The sequence below is a fragment of the Sitophilus oryzae genome, unplaced genomic scaffold (genome assembly GCF_002938485.1).
Source record: "Sitophilus oryzae breed Bouriz unplaced genomic scaffold, Soryzae_2.0 scaffold_1062_pilon_pilon, whole genome shotgun sequence".
Classification (NCBI taxonomy): domain Eukaryota; kingdom Metazoa; phylum Arthropoda; class Insecta; order Coleoptera; family Curculionidae; genus Sitophilus; species Sitophilus oryzae.
The window spans coordinates 2,220,130-2,241,435 of record NW_022145685.1 but is presented as its reverse complement, the minus strand read 5'-3'; the positions used below and the strand labels follow the sequence as shown (position 1 = coordinate 2,241,435).

Here is a 21,306-nt window from a genome sequence, read left to right as displayed (position 1 = left end):
TGCTTCCAAAACCAAAGTATCAGGGACAGGGATAGGAGTATTTAGGTCTAGTGATTCCCACGAGACCAACGAGACGAGACTTTTATAAAGTCTTGTCTCGTCTCGCCGATAATATAAGAAGTCTTGTATCGAGTCTCGTCTCGGAGCCTCCAGTCTCGTCTCGTCTCGCGTCTCGTACGAGAGTCTCGTGAAAGTATCGAAATTTCGTCATGCACAATCCTTGTTTCAGTCCAGTACGGGATATGTATTTATAGTTTGTACAAAACAACCTTGGGATCACGTGACATTTGTAAAGAAACCGGAATATTTTTGTAATTTATCTAATTTTTCTTGTTTAATTTTTTATTAACTAATCGATATTTATTAGTCTACAACTAGCATTTAAACATTCAGGGTGTAAAAAAAGATTGATCTCAAGTCACGTGTTTCCAAAGTTGTTTTGTATGAGCTACAGTTGGCTATAATATAAAAGTAGGATAAAAAAATTACAAATATTGAAAAATAAATCATATATTTCATAGTAATACGTAAACACAGAAGAAAAACCAAAAACTTAAAATTAATTTTGAAAAAAATCATATATGTCATAGTAATACGTAAACACAGAAGAAAAACCAAAAACTTAACATTAATTTGAAAACAAGTAAAAACAATAATATAGGCACTAAGAGCCTTCTCGGTCGCAAATGTTTTTGTTTTTCACCCAATCATTTAGGCATAACAAACATTGTGCAGATTCATTATTAACGCGATTTCTGTGTTTTCTAATAGTTAACGCAGCACGAGAGAATAACCTTTCCGCTGGGACTGAGGTAGCTGGCATACTCAAGAGATCTCGTGCCATCAAACTTAAAATGGGAAGTTCAGAACCATGAGTTTTCCAACATTGTAATATATCTGTGTTTTTATTACACCGGGGAATTGAATAGTATTTTTGAAGCTCCTGAATCCATTCTCCTTCGGCAGGGGTAGGATTTACTGCGTACCAGGCATCAAAATCAATTACAAAGTCCGACTTTTCAGGTTCAGGATTTTCTCGTCCTTGTTGCGACACTGCTGTTTCTGTCGAACGTTGTCCCTCTAATTGATGAAAATAGACTTTACAAATATCTTGAAATTTCTGAATCGAATTATCTTTTCATTTTTGGACCCATTTTGTCACATCAAACGTTTCTAACATATGACGTGGATCGAGAATTAAAACTGCAGCATAAATCCAGTTCGTTTTACGATAATGCTTTAGTATTTTGTCTCTCGCAGCCTGAAAACCAACAATAAGCTGCTCTTCCACAGGGGTTCGATTTGTTTTTCTGTCCCATTCAAATATTTTGCTATCAATATTATCTATTAGTATATATATTGATACATACAACCACCATAAGTAAGGTGACGTACTTCTCTCCTCCGAGTTTTTTGGAAAGTATTTGAAAGTTGATTAATAATTTGTGTACTTCTTCTAGCAGTATCCATTCTTCATCTCTAAGAGCATATGGTTTTAAATCAACAACATTTTGACATAATACACCGAGTCCATGTCTGCCTTTAAGAGCTACTTGCAACATATCACTGGAATTCTAGCGTGTAGGTACATCCAACACAGGTGTCAATAGCCAAGAATTACCAGTTACTTCACACGCACTTCGGAACTTAAGTAAAAGTTGGTTTTTAAGTAAAGGTTTTTCAAGTGTTCACCTGCGAGACTATCGTACGAGACACGAGAAGTGTCGCACGAGACTCGAGACGAGACCAATAAAAGTCTCGTCTCGTATTGTCTGAGTATCACACTCTCGAAACGAGTCCGAGTCACATTCTCGAAAACGAGACTCTCGTGGGAATCACTATTTAGGTCGAAAACTAAATACCTACTCTGAACCAATGGACACCTACCCCTACATACGCTATGGAAAGATGCGTACAATTTATCTTAGATAGTAACTATCGAAAACAGGAAATAGCCATCTTATCCGATAGTCGAGCAGCACTAAAAGCGATCAGAGCTCAGTAACCATCAATCATCAATTTGAAGTTGGGGAAAGAATACCTAAAGAAGCTGAACAAATTAGACAAAGAACAATAAGAGAACGATAAGCATCACTACTTATTTGATTTTGTTTGATTTCGACCTCTCGAAAATATCAATGGACTTGTATGTATTACACCAAGGCCGTTATTTTCGATCCTATGGTGCTCGTGGAACAAAATCACATGAAGCTGATTTTTGGTTAATATCTAGCTTTGGATTAACATACAAATTTCCCGATTAACATACAAAAAGTCTCCACCCCTGCGAGGGTGCAAACCACCCCAAAACCACCCCATCTACAAACTAATGTGTATAAGTCTATATTTTAATTTATACAGTGGCGTGCACCAAACGTTTAAAGTTGACAAAGTCCATTTTTTTGTACATTTTTTAAAGTTGTCGTTATTTATTTCAAAAATGGTTGATTTAAGAAAAAAATACTACATAACAAATTGGAATCCAGCAAAAATACTTACAAAATGATGTATATAAGTACATATTTAAGTTAACACATTGGCGTACACTAAATGTCTTTATGTTGGTGTTAATATTTTCCATCGTGTAGCGTAAAATTAATAGGTACCTTATTTAAACAAAGTCTTCTTCGTGGTCATCCTCGTTTTCATCAGTCTGCTTAGGGACGAGAACATTGCTACAGGACTGTCCTTGGCATTGCCAACAGAGATTGGAGCAATCTAATCCAGCTTTGACCGTGCAGGTGTGGGTATTTCTTCTTCTTCGTTTCGATCGAAAAAATACGTTCCCTAAGTATAACAATCCATTTTAAATATACATTCTCGTATAGTATAGGACAGACTCTGTTTTACGACTCAGGCAACATTTTGACAGACGATGACAGAAAAGAGGCAAATGACGTCCATACTGTTCATTTTATTAAAATAAAATTTATAATGTTATTTAAGTTGTTTATAGGAACCAAATTGAGCCTCCAGTCTGGCAGCATATTCTGCAGATGTGAAAAGTTCAGAGAATGTATGTTCCAATGCTTAGTTTCGAGAAACAGGGTGGAAGTTTTATTTTTATTACGATTTTCTCCAAGTAATTTCTGAATGTTTAACGTCAATATTGGGATGAACAGAAATTGGGAAAGCGAATTTGATTTTGATATCAATATGACTCCTATTTTTAGGGGGCGCCACCTATACACGTGTTTTAACTGTTCTAAAGATTAATAAATTTTTGTCCGTACCTGTATAAAACTACTGAGTGAAAAAAATATACATTTCCGAGATTTTTTATGTAAAAAATGTCTCTGGGTAAAATTCGCTACAAGCAACCGCTCTGAAGATATTTAGAACGGAAATAGTCAATACATGTCATTATCGAAAAAAAATAAACACGTTCAGTAGATAGTTATTTGACTAAAATTATAAATTTGGGAAATTTTTATTTTTTTATATAAATCACAATTTTTTCTGCGGAAAAATGATGATAAAACAGTTTCTGTTGAACGAACTTTTGGCACAAAACATTTAATATTTATGATTTCGGTTTAATAACTATTTAGTCAACGCATGTTTAATTTATGTCAATGATGACAGGTATTGATAATTTCGCTACCAAATATCTCGAGAACCATTACTCGTAGCAAAGACTCGTAGCGATTTTTACCAAGAGACCTTCTTTAGGTAAAAAACGTCGTAAATGTATATTTTTATACTCAGTAGTTTTAACAGGTACCGACGAAAAGTTATTATTCTTACTTAAAAATATGTAGGTGAGTAGGAGTCATATTGGCCATCAAAATCAAATTTCTTATGTCAAAAAACTTCCAGATACCAATTTTCAATCAAATATTGACGTTACTTCATAAATTATTTGGAAAAAATCGAAATAAAAATTAAACTTCTACAACCTGTATCTTCGAAACTAAGGATTTCAGGACATACATTTCGAACTTTTTTACTTATTTATATCTGCAGAATATGCCGCCGAAGTTTCCGGAATACAGTTCGGACCACCCTGTATTATAAATCTGTCATAGCGTCGATTGTTGTTTTTAACTAGTCTTATTGGTTTATTTCAAAAATAGCAGCGATTGTATTTCAGTACGATTGGAGAGAGGGAACGATGAATAGATTTTAGAAACTTCTCAAACCTTTGTCAAATTAAAGGTTAGTATTTCTGGCAAATTATGTCAAATAACCAGAGTTCTGGAAAATTATAAATATTTGCGATATTGCTTCTGCATTTTGGTTAGTGTTATTATCTAGATAGAAAGAAATAATACTGCCATCACAAGAAGTTAAATATGTGAAAATAACTCTGGATAGTAAAATTCTATAGAACAGGCATATTAAGAGCATTACCAGTAAAGCCACAAGGCTCTCATGATATGTAGAAGAAATAGATGGGACTGCGCCCCTAACATTTTGTGCTGGATGCATACCATATAGCAAGACCCACGATTACCTATGGAGCAGTTGCTTGGTACACACAACTAGAGCAACGTACAGCAAGGCAAAACCTGTGTAAAGTACAAAGATCGGCATGCATCTGCATCACAGGTGCCATAAGGACATGCCCAAACAGCGGCAATGGAAGTCATTCTAGACCTAACACCACTATACATTGTCGTTGGTAGATATGACCAAGATGACAATGAGTAGAATGGTCATTGACGGAACCAGTACTGGGAGATTTTTCAGGTCAGGGGCTTCGAATAGCCTCAAAAAGAAAATCGCGCTCCTCTAATGGTTAACCCCCAAAACTTCCAATGGATGACATCGCAAGAATGTACAATTTTGAGAAACACTATTGTAGTATTGATATATAAAAAGGATTGGAAGAGAGACAGAGTTGTATACTAATGCTTCTAAAACCAAAGTATCAGGGACAGGGATAGGAGTATTTAGGCCTAGTGATTCCCACGAGACCAACGAGACTTTCATAAAGTCTTGTCTCGTCTCGCCGATAAAATACTCTCGTATCGAGTCTCGTCTCGGAGCCTCCAGTCTCGTCTCGTCTCGCGTCTCCTACGAGAGTCTCGTGAAAGTATTGAAAGTTCGTCATGCATAATCCTTGTTTCAGTCCAGTACGGGATATGTATTTATAGTTTGTACAAAACAACCTTGGGATCACGTGACATTTGTAAAGAAACCGGAATATTTTTGTAATTTATCTAATTTTTCTTGTTTATTTTTTTATTAACTAATCGATATTTATTAGGCTACAACTAGCATTTAAAAATTCAGGGTGTAAAAAAAGATTAATCTCAAGTCACGTATTCCCAAAGTTCTTTTGTATGAGCTATAGTTGGCTATAATATAAAAGTAGGATAAAAAAATTACAAATGTTGGAAAATAAATCATATATTTCATAGTAATACGTAAACACAGAAGAAAAATCAAAAACTTAACATTAATTTTGAAAAAAATCATATATGTCATAGTAATACGTAAACACAGAAGAAAAACCAAAAACTTAACATTAATTTTGAAAACAAGTAAAAACAATAATATAGGTACTAACAGCCTTCTCGGTCGCAAATGTTTTTGTTTTTCACCCAGGCATTTAGGCATAACAAACATCGTGCAAATTCATTATTAAGGCGATTTCTGTGTTTTCTAATAGTTAACGCAGCACAAGAGAATAACCTTTCCGCTGGGACTGAGGTAGCTGGCATACTCAAGAGATCTCGTGCCATCAAACTTAAAATGGGAAGTTCAGAACAATGAGTTCTCCACCATTGTAATATATCTGTGTCTTTATTACACCGGGGAATTGAATAGTATTTTTGAAGCTCCTGCATTCTCCTTCGGCAGGGGTAGGATTTACTGCGTACCAGGCATCAAAATCAATTACAAAGTCCGACTTTTCAGGTTCAGGATTTTCTCGTCCTTGTTGCGACACTGCTGTTTCTGTCGAACGTTGTCCCTCTAATTGATGAAAATAGACTTTACAAATATCTTGAAATTTCTGAATCGAATTATCTTTTAATTCTTGGACCCATTTTGTCATAACAAAAGTTTCTAACATATGACGTGGATCGAGAATTAAAACTACAGCATAAATCCAGTTCGTTTTACGATAATGCTTTAGTATTTTGTCTCTCGCAGCCTGAAAACCAACAATAAGCTGCTCTTCCAGAGGGGTTCGACTTGTTTTTCTGTCCCATTCAAATATTTTGCTCTCAATATTATCTATTAGTATATTGATACATACAACCACCATAGGTAAGGTGACGTACTTCTCTCCTCCGAGTTTTTTGGAAAGTATTTGAAAGTTGATTAATAATTTGTGCACTTCTTCTAGCAGTATCCATTCTTCATCTCTAAGAGCATATGGTTTTAAATCAACAACATTTTGACATAATACACATACCACTGGAATTCTAGCGTGTAGGTACATCCAACACAGGTGTCAATAGCCGAGAATTACCAGTTGCTTCACACGCACTTCGGAACTTAAGTAAAAGTTGGTTTTTAAGTAAAGGCTTTTCAAGTGTTCACCTGCGAGACTCTCGTACGAGACACGAGAAGTGTCGCACGAGACTCGAGACGAGACCAATAAAAGTCTCGTCTCGTATTGTCCGAGTATCACACTCTCGAAACGAGTCCGAGTCACACTCTCGAAAACGAGACTCTCGTAGGAATCACTATTTAGGTCGAAAACTAAATACCTACTCTGAACCAATGGACACCTACCCCAGCATGCCAGCATCCTTCAGGCAGAAATATACGCTATGGAAAGATGCGTACAATTTATCTTAGATAGGAACTATCGAAAACAGGAAATAGCCATCTTATCCGATAGTCGAGCAGCACTAAAAGCGATCAGAACTCAGTAACCATCAATCATCAATTTGAAGTTGGGGAAAGAATACCTAAAGAAGCTGAACAAATTAGACAAAGAACAATAAGAGATAGCATCACTACTTATTTGATTTTGTTTGATTTCGACCGCTCGAAAATATCAATGGACTTGTATGTATTACTCCAGGGCCGTTATTTTCGATCCTATGGTGCTCGTGGAACAAAATCACATGAAGCTGATTTTTGGTTAATATCTAGCTTTGGGCGCCCCGATTAACATACACAAAGTCTCCACCCCTGCGAGGGTGCAAACCACCCCAAAACCACCCCCAAAGGTACATTTTTTTAGTTTTTGTCCATTATCTCGGTTATGGTTGATTTTTTCAAAAAAAGACTAGATATTAAAATTAAAGCCAATAAGATTATCTACAAACTAATGTGTATAAGTCTATATTTTAATTTATACAGTGGCGTGCACCAAACGTTTAAAGTCGATAAAGTCTATTTTTTTGTACATGTTTTAAAGTTGTCGTTATTTATTTCAAAAATGGTTGATTTAAGAAAAAAATACTACATAACAAAATGGAATCCAGTAAAAATACCTACAAAATGATGTATATAAGTACATATTTAAGTTAACACAGTGGCGTACACTAAAGGTCTTTATGTTGGTGTTAATATTTTCCATCGTGTAGCGTAAAATTAATAGGTACCTTATTTAAACAAAGTCTTCTTCGTGGTCATCCTCGTTTTTATCAGTCTGCTTAGGGACGAGAACATTGCTACAGGACTGTCCTTGGCATTGCCAACAGAGATTGGAGCAATCTAATCCAGCTTTTCTGCAACTGCACAGTTTTCCACAATCTGTCCTACAGTTGTAGAACACCAATTTAAAAATAAAATCTGGGGCAATGGGCTTATTAACAGTTGTTGGCACCAAAAGCCCTGTTTGGTTTGGTTTGGTTTTTCCATACCCAAGAGGTAGCATCCAATTCAATCCCCAACCATGCCTGAATTTGGTGATACACCCGCAAACTGGCGGCAGAGATGCCAAGGAGAAGTCCGAGTTGAGGCTTTGTCGTGCAGTATTGTTGAATTTTACGAACCGGAATTGATCGAATGTTTTTATTGATTTACCGGCTCCATATAAAATTAAAAGAAATTTTTCTCCTACAGAAATTAATTCACTTTTGTTGGCATTTGGCGTTAAAAAACTGCTACTTTCCTTTGAAATTCCGGATTTTTTTCTAAAAGCTTATAGGTTGACAACTTTCCCTTTTTATGGTCGGTATGAAAAAAATACTTGTGCTGACATCCAATTTTCGGAAGACACTATGGCAACCATCAACCAATCACAATTTTTTTCGAATAAGAACAATAAGCCGTTATTTATTAAACAACTGAGTCAAAACTTAAAGAAGCTGGTGTTCAAGTATTTCAGGCAAACGGTGACGCAGATATACTTATAGTGGGCAAAGTTTTAGAATTAGGAAAATCAGTAACTCGAGTAACATTGATTGGAGAAGACACTGACTTAATGGTTTTACTACTATTTAAAACAAAATCCGACAACATCTTTATGTTAAGACCTGGCCAAGCTACAAAACTTAATAAAAGCACGCACATAGGTTTCCTGTAGAACCAGATAGGTGTCCTTACAACCTCTATCCTATTTTGCCATGCCATTTCTGGATGTGACACGACTTCGGCAATTTATAAAAAGGGAAATTTGTCAACCTATAAGCTTTTAGAAAAAAATCTGGAATTACAAAGGAAAGTAGCAGTTTTTTTAACGCCAAATGCCAACAAAAGTGAATTAATTTCTGTAGGAGAATTCCTTTTAATTTTATATGGAGCCGGTAAATCAATAAAAACTTTAGATCAGCTACGGTTCGTAAAATTCAACAACAATACTGCGCGACAAAGCCTTAACTCTACCTTCTCCTTGACATATCTGCCGCCAACATTCGACGCTGCATCCAACCACAGTTTGCGGGTGTATCACCAAATTCAGACATTGGGGATTGAATTGGATGCTACCTCTTGGAGATGAAAAAACAGGGGGAGCTTTTGGTGCCAACAACTGTTAATAAGCCCATTGCCCCAGAGTTTATTTTAAAATTGGTGTTCTGCAACTGTAGGACAGATTGTGGAAAACTGCGCAGTTGCAGAAAAGCTGGATTAGATTGCTCCAATCTCTGTTGGCAATACAAAGGACAGTCCTGTAGTAATGTTCTCGTCCCTAAGCAGACTGATGAAAATGAGGATGACCACGAAGAAGACTTTGTTTAAATATAAGGTACCTATTAATTTTACGCTACACGATGGAAAATATTAACACCAACATAAAGACCTTTAGTGTACGCCACTGTGTTAAGTTAAATATGTACTTATATACATCATTTTGTAGGTATTTTTACTGGATTCTCTTCTTAAATCAACCATTTTTGAAATAAATAACGAAAATTTTAAAAAATGTACAAAAAAAAATGGACTTTGTCGACTTTAAACGTTTGCTGTACGCCACTGTGTAAATTAAAATATAGACTTATACACATCAGTTTGTAGATAATCTTATCGGCTTTAATTTTAATATCAGGTCTTTTTTTGAAAAAATGAACCATAACCGAGATAATGGGCGAAAACTAAAAAAATATACCTTTGGGGGTGGTTTTGGAGTGGTTTGCATCCTCGCAGGGCTGGGGACTTTTTGTATATTAATCGGGGCGACCAAAGCTAGATATTAACCAAAAGTCAGCTTCATGTGATTTTGTTCCACGGGTGAACTTAAATGCATTGGGGTATATAGGGTATCTTTAACATGGTATTTGGCAATATTAAATCATTGTTTTCTCCGTAAGTAATTGCCGGTACTTTCAGTGCCGGCATTTCACGGTTCTTCAAATAATTTTGAGTATTCAAGTATAATCTCAAAAAATATTTCTTCTATGTAAAGCAGTCCTGACTTAGACTCACAAATAAACTCTAATTTACCATAGTTTGTCTATCGACATCTGACATCTCTAGAAAAATCGTCCAATTAATTTGGACAAAAATCGGCATTTCGTCGTTTTTTTTACCTTCCTTGTGTGTGTCTGTTGCGACGAGGCCGGAATTTTAATAGAAAAGAATGCACCGGCTCGTTATTTTTCTCGGTTCGGTTTTCGTTACGTAACATTGGTCACACACACAGAAGGCACCCGTATAATTTCTGAATTAGATTTTTCGAAAAAATGTGTCGAACGCGTAACCGATGAAGATAAAGAGAACAGAAAAGGGTCAAATTTAATTGAGACTTAATAAAGGAACAAAAAAAGATATACAAAGTATACCGAAATAGTTGAATGTTTATGTTCGAATTAAAGAACACAAGGATTTTTTAAAAAGGGCGATTTTTGCAAATCCGAAGGCAGATATTGCAAGGAAAATCATATTTCCATTCGACACAGTGGTTTTAATTGTGGTTAAACGTACCTCTGTTAATTAGCAGCGTAAGAAATATAATAAATACCACACCGGTAGTGCTTTTGAGGAAATTGTCGTGGGTGTTGAATCTGCTATTCAGCACCTGCCCGAGGCTTCCAAAGTATTTACAACAAAGGCTTGTAGAAATCAACTATCAAAAAATGTAATTTCAAGTAAATTATTAAAATCTAACAAGGAGCACAAGGTTGTCAAGAGTTTCCGTAACAAAGATTGTTTCTACCTAAAAGCACACAAGCGAAATAAGGTTGTTATATTAAATTAAAAAGACTATTACGATAAAGTTAACAACTTAATCGATAATTCAATTGTTATTTAGAACATTTTATTTATTTTTAACATATGTTACCATCCTTTGTCAAGAATGATTATTACAGTTATTTTTATAAAATCCGTGGATAAGAACAGCGCACATTTAAAAATTATTCACGAAAAAAAAATATTGTGACTAATGTCACAATTAAGTAAGATCCTTTGTTAGAAACTGTAGTAGTATATGGGCCTAATACAAATTGTAGCAATATTTACACTTTTTTTGTAGTGAAAAATGGCAGCAGCAGTTCATAGTTTTGTAGAAGGTTTTAATATGAAAGCGTTTAGGACCATTGGTGAATATAAATTTATACTATAACATAGGTATTTACATACATTACATGCCACAAATTAGCCATACAGCGAGTTTAAAAACGATTTGTAAAACTAAAGAATGGATTGTAAATTTACTACAATAATATGTGGCAAGAAATAACCCTCAATATTGTTATTAAATTCAGAAATTATTTTTTTCTGAATTGTTCTGAATTCTCTATCATCACGACATGCCATTTTACCGAATTTATTAAAATTATGAAACGTTATAGAATTTCTTAAATATCATTTTTATCCACATCCGTTCTATTTTAAGCATTAGCTACATTAAATTATTCTTTATGAATAACAATGCCCATTATCTTCTTAAAATCACGTAACTCCACTGCCCGATAAAACCTGATAAGAAACTCTTTTCAGTAAATCAAACTTAATTGACAACGTGTACGTTCACCAACTGACTTTCGAGACAGACAACCACACAGAAAAAAAATAAACAAGAAAAAGGAAAAAATAGGACTAACGAAGGCATCGTGCGGCTCCATTTTGTTGTTACTACAGGAGCTAATAAAAACAAATTATGGGAACCGAGCATCTGCAAGTGACTTTGGACTGAGTGACAGCATGCGCGTGGGTTGGGCGATAACGCCCAACGTGCAGTACATGTCTTATCCTTACATCAAATCGCGGAACTGAATTTGGACTGGATATGATGGAACAAAAACACCGTAAAGTGTATAAATATTTAACGTGAAAACGATGGTAGGTTAGTAATCCAGTAAATTTGTATCGCCGTATAGAGAGTGAAAAAAGAAATTACGGGCAAGCTGATTTTTTCAGAGTTTGTCAGCGACTGTCTTCTGAGTGTAAAATTAACAAAATCGGAAATTTTCCCTTTGCAGTTTTTGAGCAATAGGGGTGGTTTTTTTAAAACTGTACTACAACAAAATAATTAGACGATTATTAGATTATAATTATTACAGAAATAAAGATGTCTAATATTGATACTAACAATTTGTAACAAAACTGTTGATTAGGTGCTTAAAGAGAAACTAAATAAAATAAACTGACTTTGTTTTATATGAGACTTCACAACTTTTTAAAATGCATGAATATTGTATTGCGAGATTTTATTTTCTGTTTTTGATGGGATTAATTTTACAGCGAAGTCGTAAGTAGATTTGTCTGCGTATTCAGCCATGTGTATACAGATATTACACATGCCAAATTTGAATAATTTCAAAAGTCAATTTTAACTGATTTAAGAAAAACTGCATCTAATTTTAAATTAAAATTTAACAGATAACTATGCAAAATCAGACAAATATCAACATAAAGAATGAATTTTACCGTAACCACTGTAATAACAAGTGACGTCACCAACTGGAGGCCCAACTCTATTTAGCAGCGTTGATAATTACCCGATAAAACTTCAAATGGTGGATCTTTTTTCACTCACCAGATATATTTCGAAGTTTTAAAATGTCTTTTTCGGAGTTTTTAAAAATATTATAGTATATAAAAATAGTTTTAATAGAATACGGAAAAAATCATACCAGTCAATAAATGTTTATCTCTCACTTTTTATCAATCAAATTTAATAAAGGAATATTTTAAGTTCTCAATAGTGTATAATAAGAAAAAAAAAACAATAAAAAATAGATATTTTTTATAGTATATATTATGTATTTTATTGATATTTTACACCCCCTACTCCGGGGTCTAAATAATAAGATGTGAATATTATATTTAAAGCTATATTTCTTCTGTTTCTCAAATATATTTATATGTATTTTCTAAAGCTTTTACTTATCTTTTACCTCACCTCAAACCTTTCATATTTGAAAGTTACATAAACTACATCCTCTACATCGATTAACTACATGTAATGTAGTTTATGTAGTTTTTAAGAGTAACATGTAGTTTTCCGAACCCTGATAGTAATGCTGATCAAATTATTAGTCATGCTTGTTATTTACTAAATTTTTTAAAATGCGATGAAAATAATAAAAATTTCTAACTTTTATCTGTGTTCAATATTAAAGTTATTAACTTGAGTTGAGTAACAGGTTGAGCTTGAAGTAATAAAATATTGTTTTAATGAGTAAAATATGAGGTATGTTTTACTAGAGAACTTACAAACTGATCCTCTTGAAAGTAGGTTTGGAAAATTTAAACAGTTAGCTGGGAGTCAATACAGTATTTGTGTTCGACATTTATATGAAGGCGAAAAGAAACTTAAGATTCAGTCATTAATGTCCCTAAAAATAATTTTTCCAGACAACACTGATATTGAACAAAATTCACTTATAAAAAACCTTACTAAAGGCAGTCTTGGGTTTCCAAAAGATGGAATAACTAATATAGTTTTATGTGAATTTATAATTTTTAACAAAGTTTTGTCAAGCCATGAGGAGTTTCTCAAAATTCACAATAAAAAAATATTTTGATCAAAAATATCTTTGGATTACATTAAAAGTAATAATACCATTATTAAAATTTCCGTAATGTACTATTTATAATGCTAAGTTATTGTAAAAATTGTCATAAATTCTATTAGAAATACACGTCTGAAAAACTACTGTTGTTAAAAAATAATGATAGACTTGGAAAAGGAAATAAAAGAAACTTAGACACACTTACAGCATAAATAAATACAATGACGATGGATAATGTGTGTTAAATTTTATGTTTAATTATTATTTATTAAAAATTCGGTGCAATTAAAGTTTATATCCATTATATACGTATAAAGTGTATCAAATGCAATCAAAGTTTAGGCCTCCAGTTGATGACGTCACGAATAAGCTGTCCGGCCTTGTTATTACGGTGGTTACGATTTTACTCACCTATAATAATCCTCTTTGCAATAAATATTCCCGTCTCGCGCGAAACATGTCAGTTCAGTGTCCAGGGGCAACTTGCACTCGCAGCACTTCAAACAGCTGACGTGCCACTGTCTGTCGACGGCCAAAAGGTAGTACCGATCGTGTATTCGGCCCCCGCATCCCGCACAAGAAGATGCCTCTATCATGGAGGAGCCCCCGATGCTGGAACAAGGAGAGGAGGTACCTCTCTCTATCGAGTCTCTGTCCTTGAGCATAACTGCTGGAGTTAGGCTGGGATCTGGAATGAATAAAAGGTGTTATTAAGTTATTTTTTGTATTGAGGAAATTAACTTTTTGAATTTTCGTTGTTTGCGCCTCCTCTTTCTAAACAGACCGGACCACCGTACTAGTAATATAGGCAGCACCGGACGAATTAGCGTATACCCGTCCGCCGGATAAAAAGCAGGCGAAAAAATTCGATAAAATAAAAATAGTAGTGATGGGAATAATCGAATTATTTTCACCATCGAATAATTAGTAATAATTCATATTTCACAATCGAATTAATAATTCGAATTATTTAGTAGAATTATAAATTTAACCTAAAAATAAATTCGTCCCAGCTAGTGCTCGTCTAGGGGCTATTTTAAACAAATCTGAACCATTGCCATAGCTATATTCTATCACTGAATAAAGAATAAAAAAATATTCTTTATTCAATGTATTCTATTAACTGTGCCGAAGCCGTTTAATAAATTAAACCATAATTTAAAGTTTTAAATTTAAAAGTGCCGAGTTTATCATTGTTATGTTATAGCCTTTTATAAACATTTCAATTAAAGCCTGATGTGTTGATTAATGAAGAACAGGAGTTAAAGCAAGTGTTCATTTGTGCTACCGCGGATCAAAATCCCACGTTTTCAAGTAATCAAATTGCTGAGGTGGTTATCCTGCCCACAATACCCGTAAGTTCATTGTTCAAGAATATTTGAATAATACTTTTCCCAACCGTTTAATTAGTGGATATGGAACTATTTTGTGGCCCGCTAGATCACCAACTCTTTCTCCCAATGATTTCTTTTTGTGGGGTTATGTAAAATCCAAAGTGTATGGTCATAATAGTGCTAATAATCTGGATGAGCTTCAAGTAAAAATACGAGAGGCTTTCCAAACTATTAGCCCTAATATGTTGGATTTTACGACCGCCTAGGCAAGAAGGTGGTCTTTTTGAACAATTGTTATAACTTTTTTTTATTTAGAGTAATATTTTAGTTTTTTTGGGGTTTAGAGAATTTATTTATTTTTAGTTTTGGTTTGTAAACACACTCAAATAATAAATATTTAAGTACTTTTAGTTTAAATGTTACGGGTGTTAGGTATAGTTATTAGACTACCGTTGGAGACGCATTGATATTATTCTGGTTGTATGTTATTAAAGCGGGTCATCTCGCTGTTGTAAAGTAAATGTTTCCTCATTATTTAAATAGTGTTATCTACTAATTAGTGATTTATCTAAAAAGCGGCAAAGAGAAGATATGTTTCTTTTAGCGAGATCTAACAGCACTGAAAATATTGCACTTATTTCCGACTCACCGTGTATAAAACCAGACAATTAGTTTACAAAATATTATACACATGATTTCTAAAATAAATATGCAGCAGGACAAAGAACAAAGTCAGTAAAACTTACACTGAAGTTCTCGCAATTTTTTAAACTTACCCTGTAAACTGTCTACGAATACAAAGCAATTATAGGTATCACACGACGATTCACACCAAATTAAAAAATGTGTAGATGATGCCCCCTACAAGAAGGAGACATATTGACATCGAATTCAAATTTCTCATCTAAAAACATACATAGAGACCAATTTTATATCATTATTTTTTTTTACTTCAGAAATTGTTCGGAAAAATCGAAATAAAAATGAAACTTCTACACCCTGTATCACTGAAACTAAGCATTTTAGGATATACATTTATACGAACTTTTTTACTTATTTCTATCTGCAGAATATACTGCCAAAGTTTCCGGAATACAGTGACACACGATTTCTAAAAAATACCTGTTATCAGAGCAAAGAACAAAGACAATAAAACTTACAGTGAAGTTCTCTCAATTTTTCAAACTTATCCCGTAATTTTACTATGTACGAACACAATTATATCCCACCAACGATTCGCACCAAACTAATAAACCTTTCTTCGGTTCGTCGTATAAGTACTAATACTAATCGCTCGAAAAAAACCGATTGCTCTAATTACGGCCGTTTTCTTCTGTATGGATAACGGAGGTTCGAGGTTCGTCACAATATCCGCTACGTACGTCCGCCAACCCGGAGTCCTTTTCCGGGTTTCGACGCTCGGCGCCCGATCCGGCTAGACGCCGTTGTAAATCAAAAGTTTACGAGGTTAAGTGGTTCCGAATCGAACCAACTTGGTATGGGTTTATGGGAAAATAAAGTCGGCTTAAAGCTCTCTGCGACGCTTTGGTTGTTTGTTGGCTTTGAAGGAAAACGATTAACGGTTCTAAAATTAATCCAAATAATGTTTATTAGTGTTGGGTAAATCACGTACAAGAGTCGCTCGTTTTAGGCGGCATATTTTAAATGCGGTTTCCTTTATACATTATTATATAAGTTTTATCAATTCCATATTAGGTAGGAAAGGTTTCATCATCATAATTTTCTTATTCAACTATTTCCAGTTATGGTGTAGCCTCCCTCTACACTCCTTGTAGTTGGGTCCATTGTTGTCTATTGTTGGCTATGCGGGCCCCGGTTATCCCTGCTAATTTCCTAATATCATGGGCGCATCTCAGGTTCGGTCTTCCTCTATAAATAGGTCTCTTAATTCCTCGTGAGTACCAATTTTTGTGATACATCTGTTGCCCGTTCTTCTTGCCAGGTGCCTTGCCCATTGCTATTTGCTATTGAATTTGACTCTGAATTAATGTTAACACTACTACTTTTTCAGTGAATCTTTAAATCTGTTGTTTTTTGTTAAGTTCGTTATTTAAACATATGTATGTAATACACTCATATTAACACTAATCATATTTTTACGTTTTTATTCATCATTTTCAATGCCCCCCCGGTTGCATCTTTGTAAAGGACTGTGAATTTTTTTTTTATTTGGATAGAGTGGCATTCTAGGTTTGAATATGATTGAGTTTCTTTCATAAGTACTCCATGCCAACTTAATTCTTCTGTTGATTTCTGGTAGTAGAGATCCCGGGCTGTGTATTAGTTGTCCGAAATATGTATATTTCTCCTATTTGCAATGTTGTGTCATTTATAAGAATTACTTTTCTTTCCACTAGTTAGTGAACATTACTTTACTTTTTGCTAGTTCATTTTGAGACCCACTTTATTGCTGGCTGTATTTAGGTCATTAATTTGTGCTTCTAGTTCTTCAGGACTAGTGGCAATTAGGACTATGTCATTAGCGAACCTTAGATGATTCCTCATCTATTTTTAATCCTTTGTTGGTTCAATCCAGTTGACGGAAGATTTCTTCTAATGTTGTTGATATCGCGTCTCCCTCTCGTACTCCTTTGCTAGTTGGGAACTCTGGGGTTGTTTTATATATTATTACTCTTGCTTTGGCTTCTTTGTATTTATTGGCGAGAGTTTCTATATAAGGTCTGTTTGGTTAGAATATCTTTATGTTACTGGCAGTAGGTTTATTTGTCTATCTTCTTTGCTGCCTTTCTTATAAATTAGAATTACGTTAATTATATATTTTTTGCTTAAATTTTAAAAACCTTTTTTTTCTTCTAAACTTAATCCACTAGCTATATTGCCATATTATCAAAATATCATGTTTTTGAAAAAAGTAAAAATTTTAAAATTTTCCGAAAGAAATTTGGAAATATACAAAAATTTTAATTTTTTATTTTCGAAAAACCCTCGTAGACGTGTGTCTGGAGCTCGGAATATACCATCCCTCAAAATATTTGCACTTGTTTAAGACTCGGTATGCATAGTTAATGTAATAAAAAGTTTTTTTATACGCGGTTCCTATTTACGTGGTGTTTTCAAGGAATATAACTTCCGCGTATAACGAAGGACTCCTGTATTTACTTTATTTTAATGATCATAATACATTTTTTACCATTACTTAGTAACGTTAGCTTTTTTTAGTAAAAATAGACTTTTAAAATCAAGTAGTTCTCTATGATTTGAGATAAAGCCATGAACAAGTCCAAGTGCAACCGTCGGAAGTTACTATCCTATTTTATGCAAAACTATTCATTAGACTGGCTACAGCCATCGTAGCTTCTAACGAACTAATTTGTTGATTGTTAATTGCAATCGGTGTATTTAACGAGTATGTACGGACATGTGTGTGCTAGAGAGGATAGAAAATCGTATAGGACAATTCTACCTTTTACATTTAATTTATTGATATATTTTTTAATTATTATTGAGAACTGAAGATAATTGATTGATTGAAAAAAGTTAAACTGAAAATGATGGTCATTCAACTTTTAATGTTAATTATACATGACGAGCAACTATTTAAAATAAATCTTTAGTACCAGGTTTTTCAATTGGAAATTTATGTAGGTACATATATCTGTGATTTATTTTTTTGCGTTTTTAGCTGGTTAGCGTTTGAAACTAGGAATAGGGTGATTGACGGCGATAATGGTAGGTAAGCGGTTAATGAAGAACCGCTCATAGGATTTTTTCGAAAATTTGGATTTTTACATAAAAGCACCTATCTAAATTATTTTCCGCATTACAGTTTTCCATGCTCCATCAGTTAAAAAGTCGTAGCATCTTCGTAATTTTAAATGTACCCGGTATGTTATTACATTTAAAAAAATCATATCTCATAATTATTGTACTATATATATAATATGTTAATCGGTTTGAAACGTTCTACGTCTCCCGATGCCATCTCTCCATGTCTATCTGTCTCTCCATGCACCATCTCCGAGAGCTCTTTCCTCCATAAACTTGTCCATACCTTCCTGCCAACTTCTTCTCGGTCTACCCTGTTTTTTTCTTTCTGCAGGTTTCAAGTTTATGATTTGCTTTGGAATTCTTATTTCTGCAATTTTGTGGACATGCCCGTACCATATAAGTTGTCTGTTTTTTTATCCCGTCCACTATTGTATGTTTAACTTCCATAATCTCTCTTATGCTTATTAGTTATTCGTTCGAGTTTTGATTTGCCTCCTCCAAAAATCCATCTCTGTAGCTTCCAGCAGTCGTTTTGTTGTTTCCTTAATCGGCCACACTTCACAACTGTATGTTGTTATACTCTTGATGATGGTATTATATATTAATGTTTATAATAACATTATTGTACTATCCAGACATAATTATGGATAATAAGTGTTTGTATAAATTCATGAATTGAGCATATTTAAAGTTGAAATTTGGATTATAGGTTGATATATTGGAACCGTCCAAAGCAACCAATAATTGTTGAATATCACACAGGAAGAAAAAAAGTATATTTATTTTCATTTTTTGTAAACTTACCCAAATCTTTGTTATTTTGAATTCAACCCCTGTATATTATGTAAGTACCTATATTATTTAAAGAAAATACGAATAACATAGGTTTTCAACTACATATCATCTGTTTTTATAACTAAACCTTCTGGTTTCTTCAGTAAAGTCATTTAAAAGATAGGTACTTTATAAATAATTCTATTATACTTTTTTATATAAATACGTTTCATTTAAAGAGAATCGTTACCTACTGGTGTCTTGCTTGTGTAAAAAATGTACATGTACTACCAAAATATAATTTTACTGCCAATGACTGCAAAGAAGACTGCCGATGCCTGCTATACATATAAGTATAGTCTACTGCTGTAAGACTGATGTCAAGGACTGCCAAGAAAATGTACAGGGTGTTCCACTAAGAATATCTCTCGGCTGTATCTCGGAAAGTATTAGCCGTAACGGCTGCGGAAAAAATATTTGTAACTAAAGAGGCTATGGGAAATTGCTGGAAATTATTTTCAAGTGTGTAGAACGACTGCTAGGGGGCGCAACTGCAACAAAAAATAAAAAAATGGAGTTTTTACACAATTTTGCCTAGATAAGGTAGGGGAGAGCGGGTACAATTGTAACGCGGTACAAATGTAACAGATACCATAACTTTTTTAAATTCAAATACATTATTATGGCACCTTGTCAGTTATTCAAGTTCAAGACTCAGTACAATCTGACGACAGTTGAGACTTTTGCAATGGTGCAGTGACATAACAATAGAGCTATATCTATTTATCGACACAAAAGCAAAACTTAAGCCATTTTATCAGTTCTTAAATAACTATCATATCTGATAGTTTACAGTCAATGTAGGTATATACTTTTGTAGCCTATGCATGTATATTTAACATGATATGTTCAGTTTAAGGTAAATTTTGCTCTAGTTTTTTAATTTCAATAAAAGTGCAGGTTTGTCAGTTCGGTACAATTGTAACAATGGCAAAGGGTACTTTTGTAGCATGTTACAATGATACCTACCCATTGTTTCGTTAGATGTGCTCATTTTTTTAATTAACATGCCTAAGTAAAAATAATTAATAGTGATAAGGGACCTACAAAACAACATATAAAAAGAGCTGCGGGTTTGGTTGTGAACGAAAATCTGGATTTCGACAAGTTGCTAGAAGTTTGGACCTCTGTCATGTAACACTTTTCCGTTATTTAAAAAAAATACAAGCTGGTGAAACTCCTAAAGTGGTTACAATCCACATACTCGAATTTTATCCCCCGAACAAGAAAAAGCATTTTTGGAAAAAAGGGAAATTCGCAAGTTGATATTTTTTTAAAGTTTTTAATTATCTTGTTTTTAATATTGTATTTTTTATAGGCGCATTAGTTTTTTTTAGAACGCTGTTTGGAAAAATCTACGATTGTGACTAGGTTAGAATTATTCTTAGAAAAAATTCTATAGAATAGATATAACTTTTGAAGATTGTTGTCTGAACCAGTTTTTTCACATATTGTAAATATAAGTTGGCATTCATTTTCTAGCAATTATTATTGTTTGAATGCATCCAAATCATATCTTAACGTTTGTCAGATTCTAGGAGCTAAAATTTTATTTGCTTCAGATGAAAAATCAATATACTAAACATGTTACATTTGTCCCTCCTTCTATGTTACAACTGTACCACCGCGGGGTACAATTGTAACACATGTCATCACACCACTGTTGCCTTTCTTAAGACTACATAGGTGAATATACCTTCGATTTTTTATGTGCATCTTGATGATAAATGTCTAGGCTATCTAAAGATAATAAGTACACTTCGCGAAATTTCTCATTCTATTTTTGAAAAATAAATTTCTAAAAACTGTTACAACTGTACCCGCTCTCCCCTATACTATAAGTAACAGCTTCATAATCTTCAGTAAATTTTGAATATTTTTTGTTAGAGCTATTTTCCCCTATCTACCAAAATAAAGTGGTGGGGGAAGGTTAGATCTGTTTTTATTTGAGTATTAATAACTCTGGACTGGATCGGAATCCAACAAGCGAAGGCTCGTTTAAAAGAGCGTTTCTTACTCTATATCGTAACATATAAACAATAATAATAAGCTTTTGAACGTAGACGCTAGGGGGCGTTGTC

General features: G+C 33.8%; 1 protein-coding gene across 1 annotated transcript in view; it reads right to left on the bottom strand.

Annotated features, from left to right (window-relative positions):
- LOC115878486 (LIM/homeobox protein Lhx9-like) overlaps nucleotides 1–21,306 on the bottom strand; it is a 60,487-nt gene that overhangs the window by 31,215 nt on the left and 7,966 nt on the right. The window contains exon 2 of the mRNA XM_030895012.1: nucleotides 13,719–13,995. Coding sequence (XP_030750872.1) covers nucleotides 13,719–13,972 — 254 coding nt within the window. The 5' untranslated portion in view covers nucleotides 13,973–13,995. The remainder of the gene's footprint in view (nucleotides 1–13,718; nucleotides 13,996–21,306) is intronic.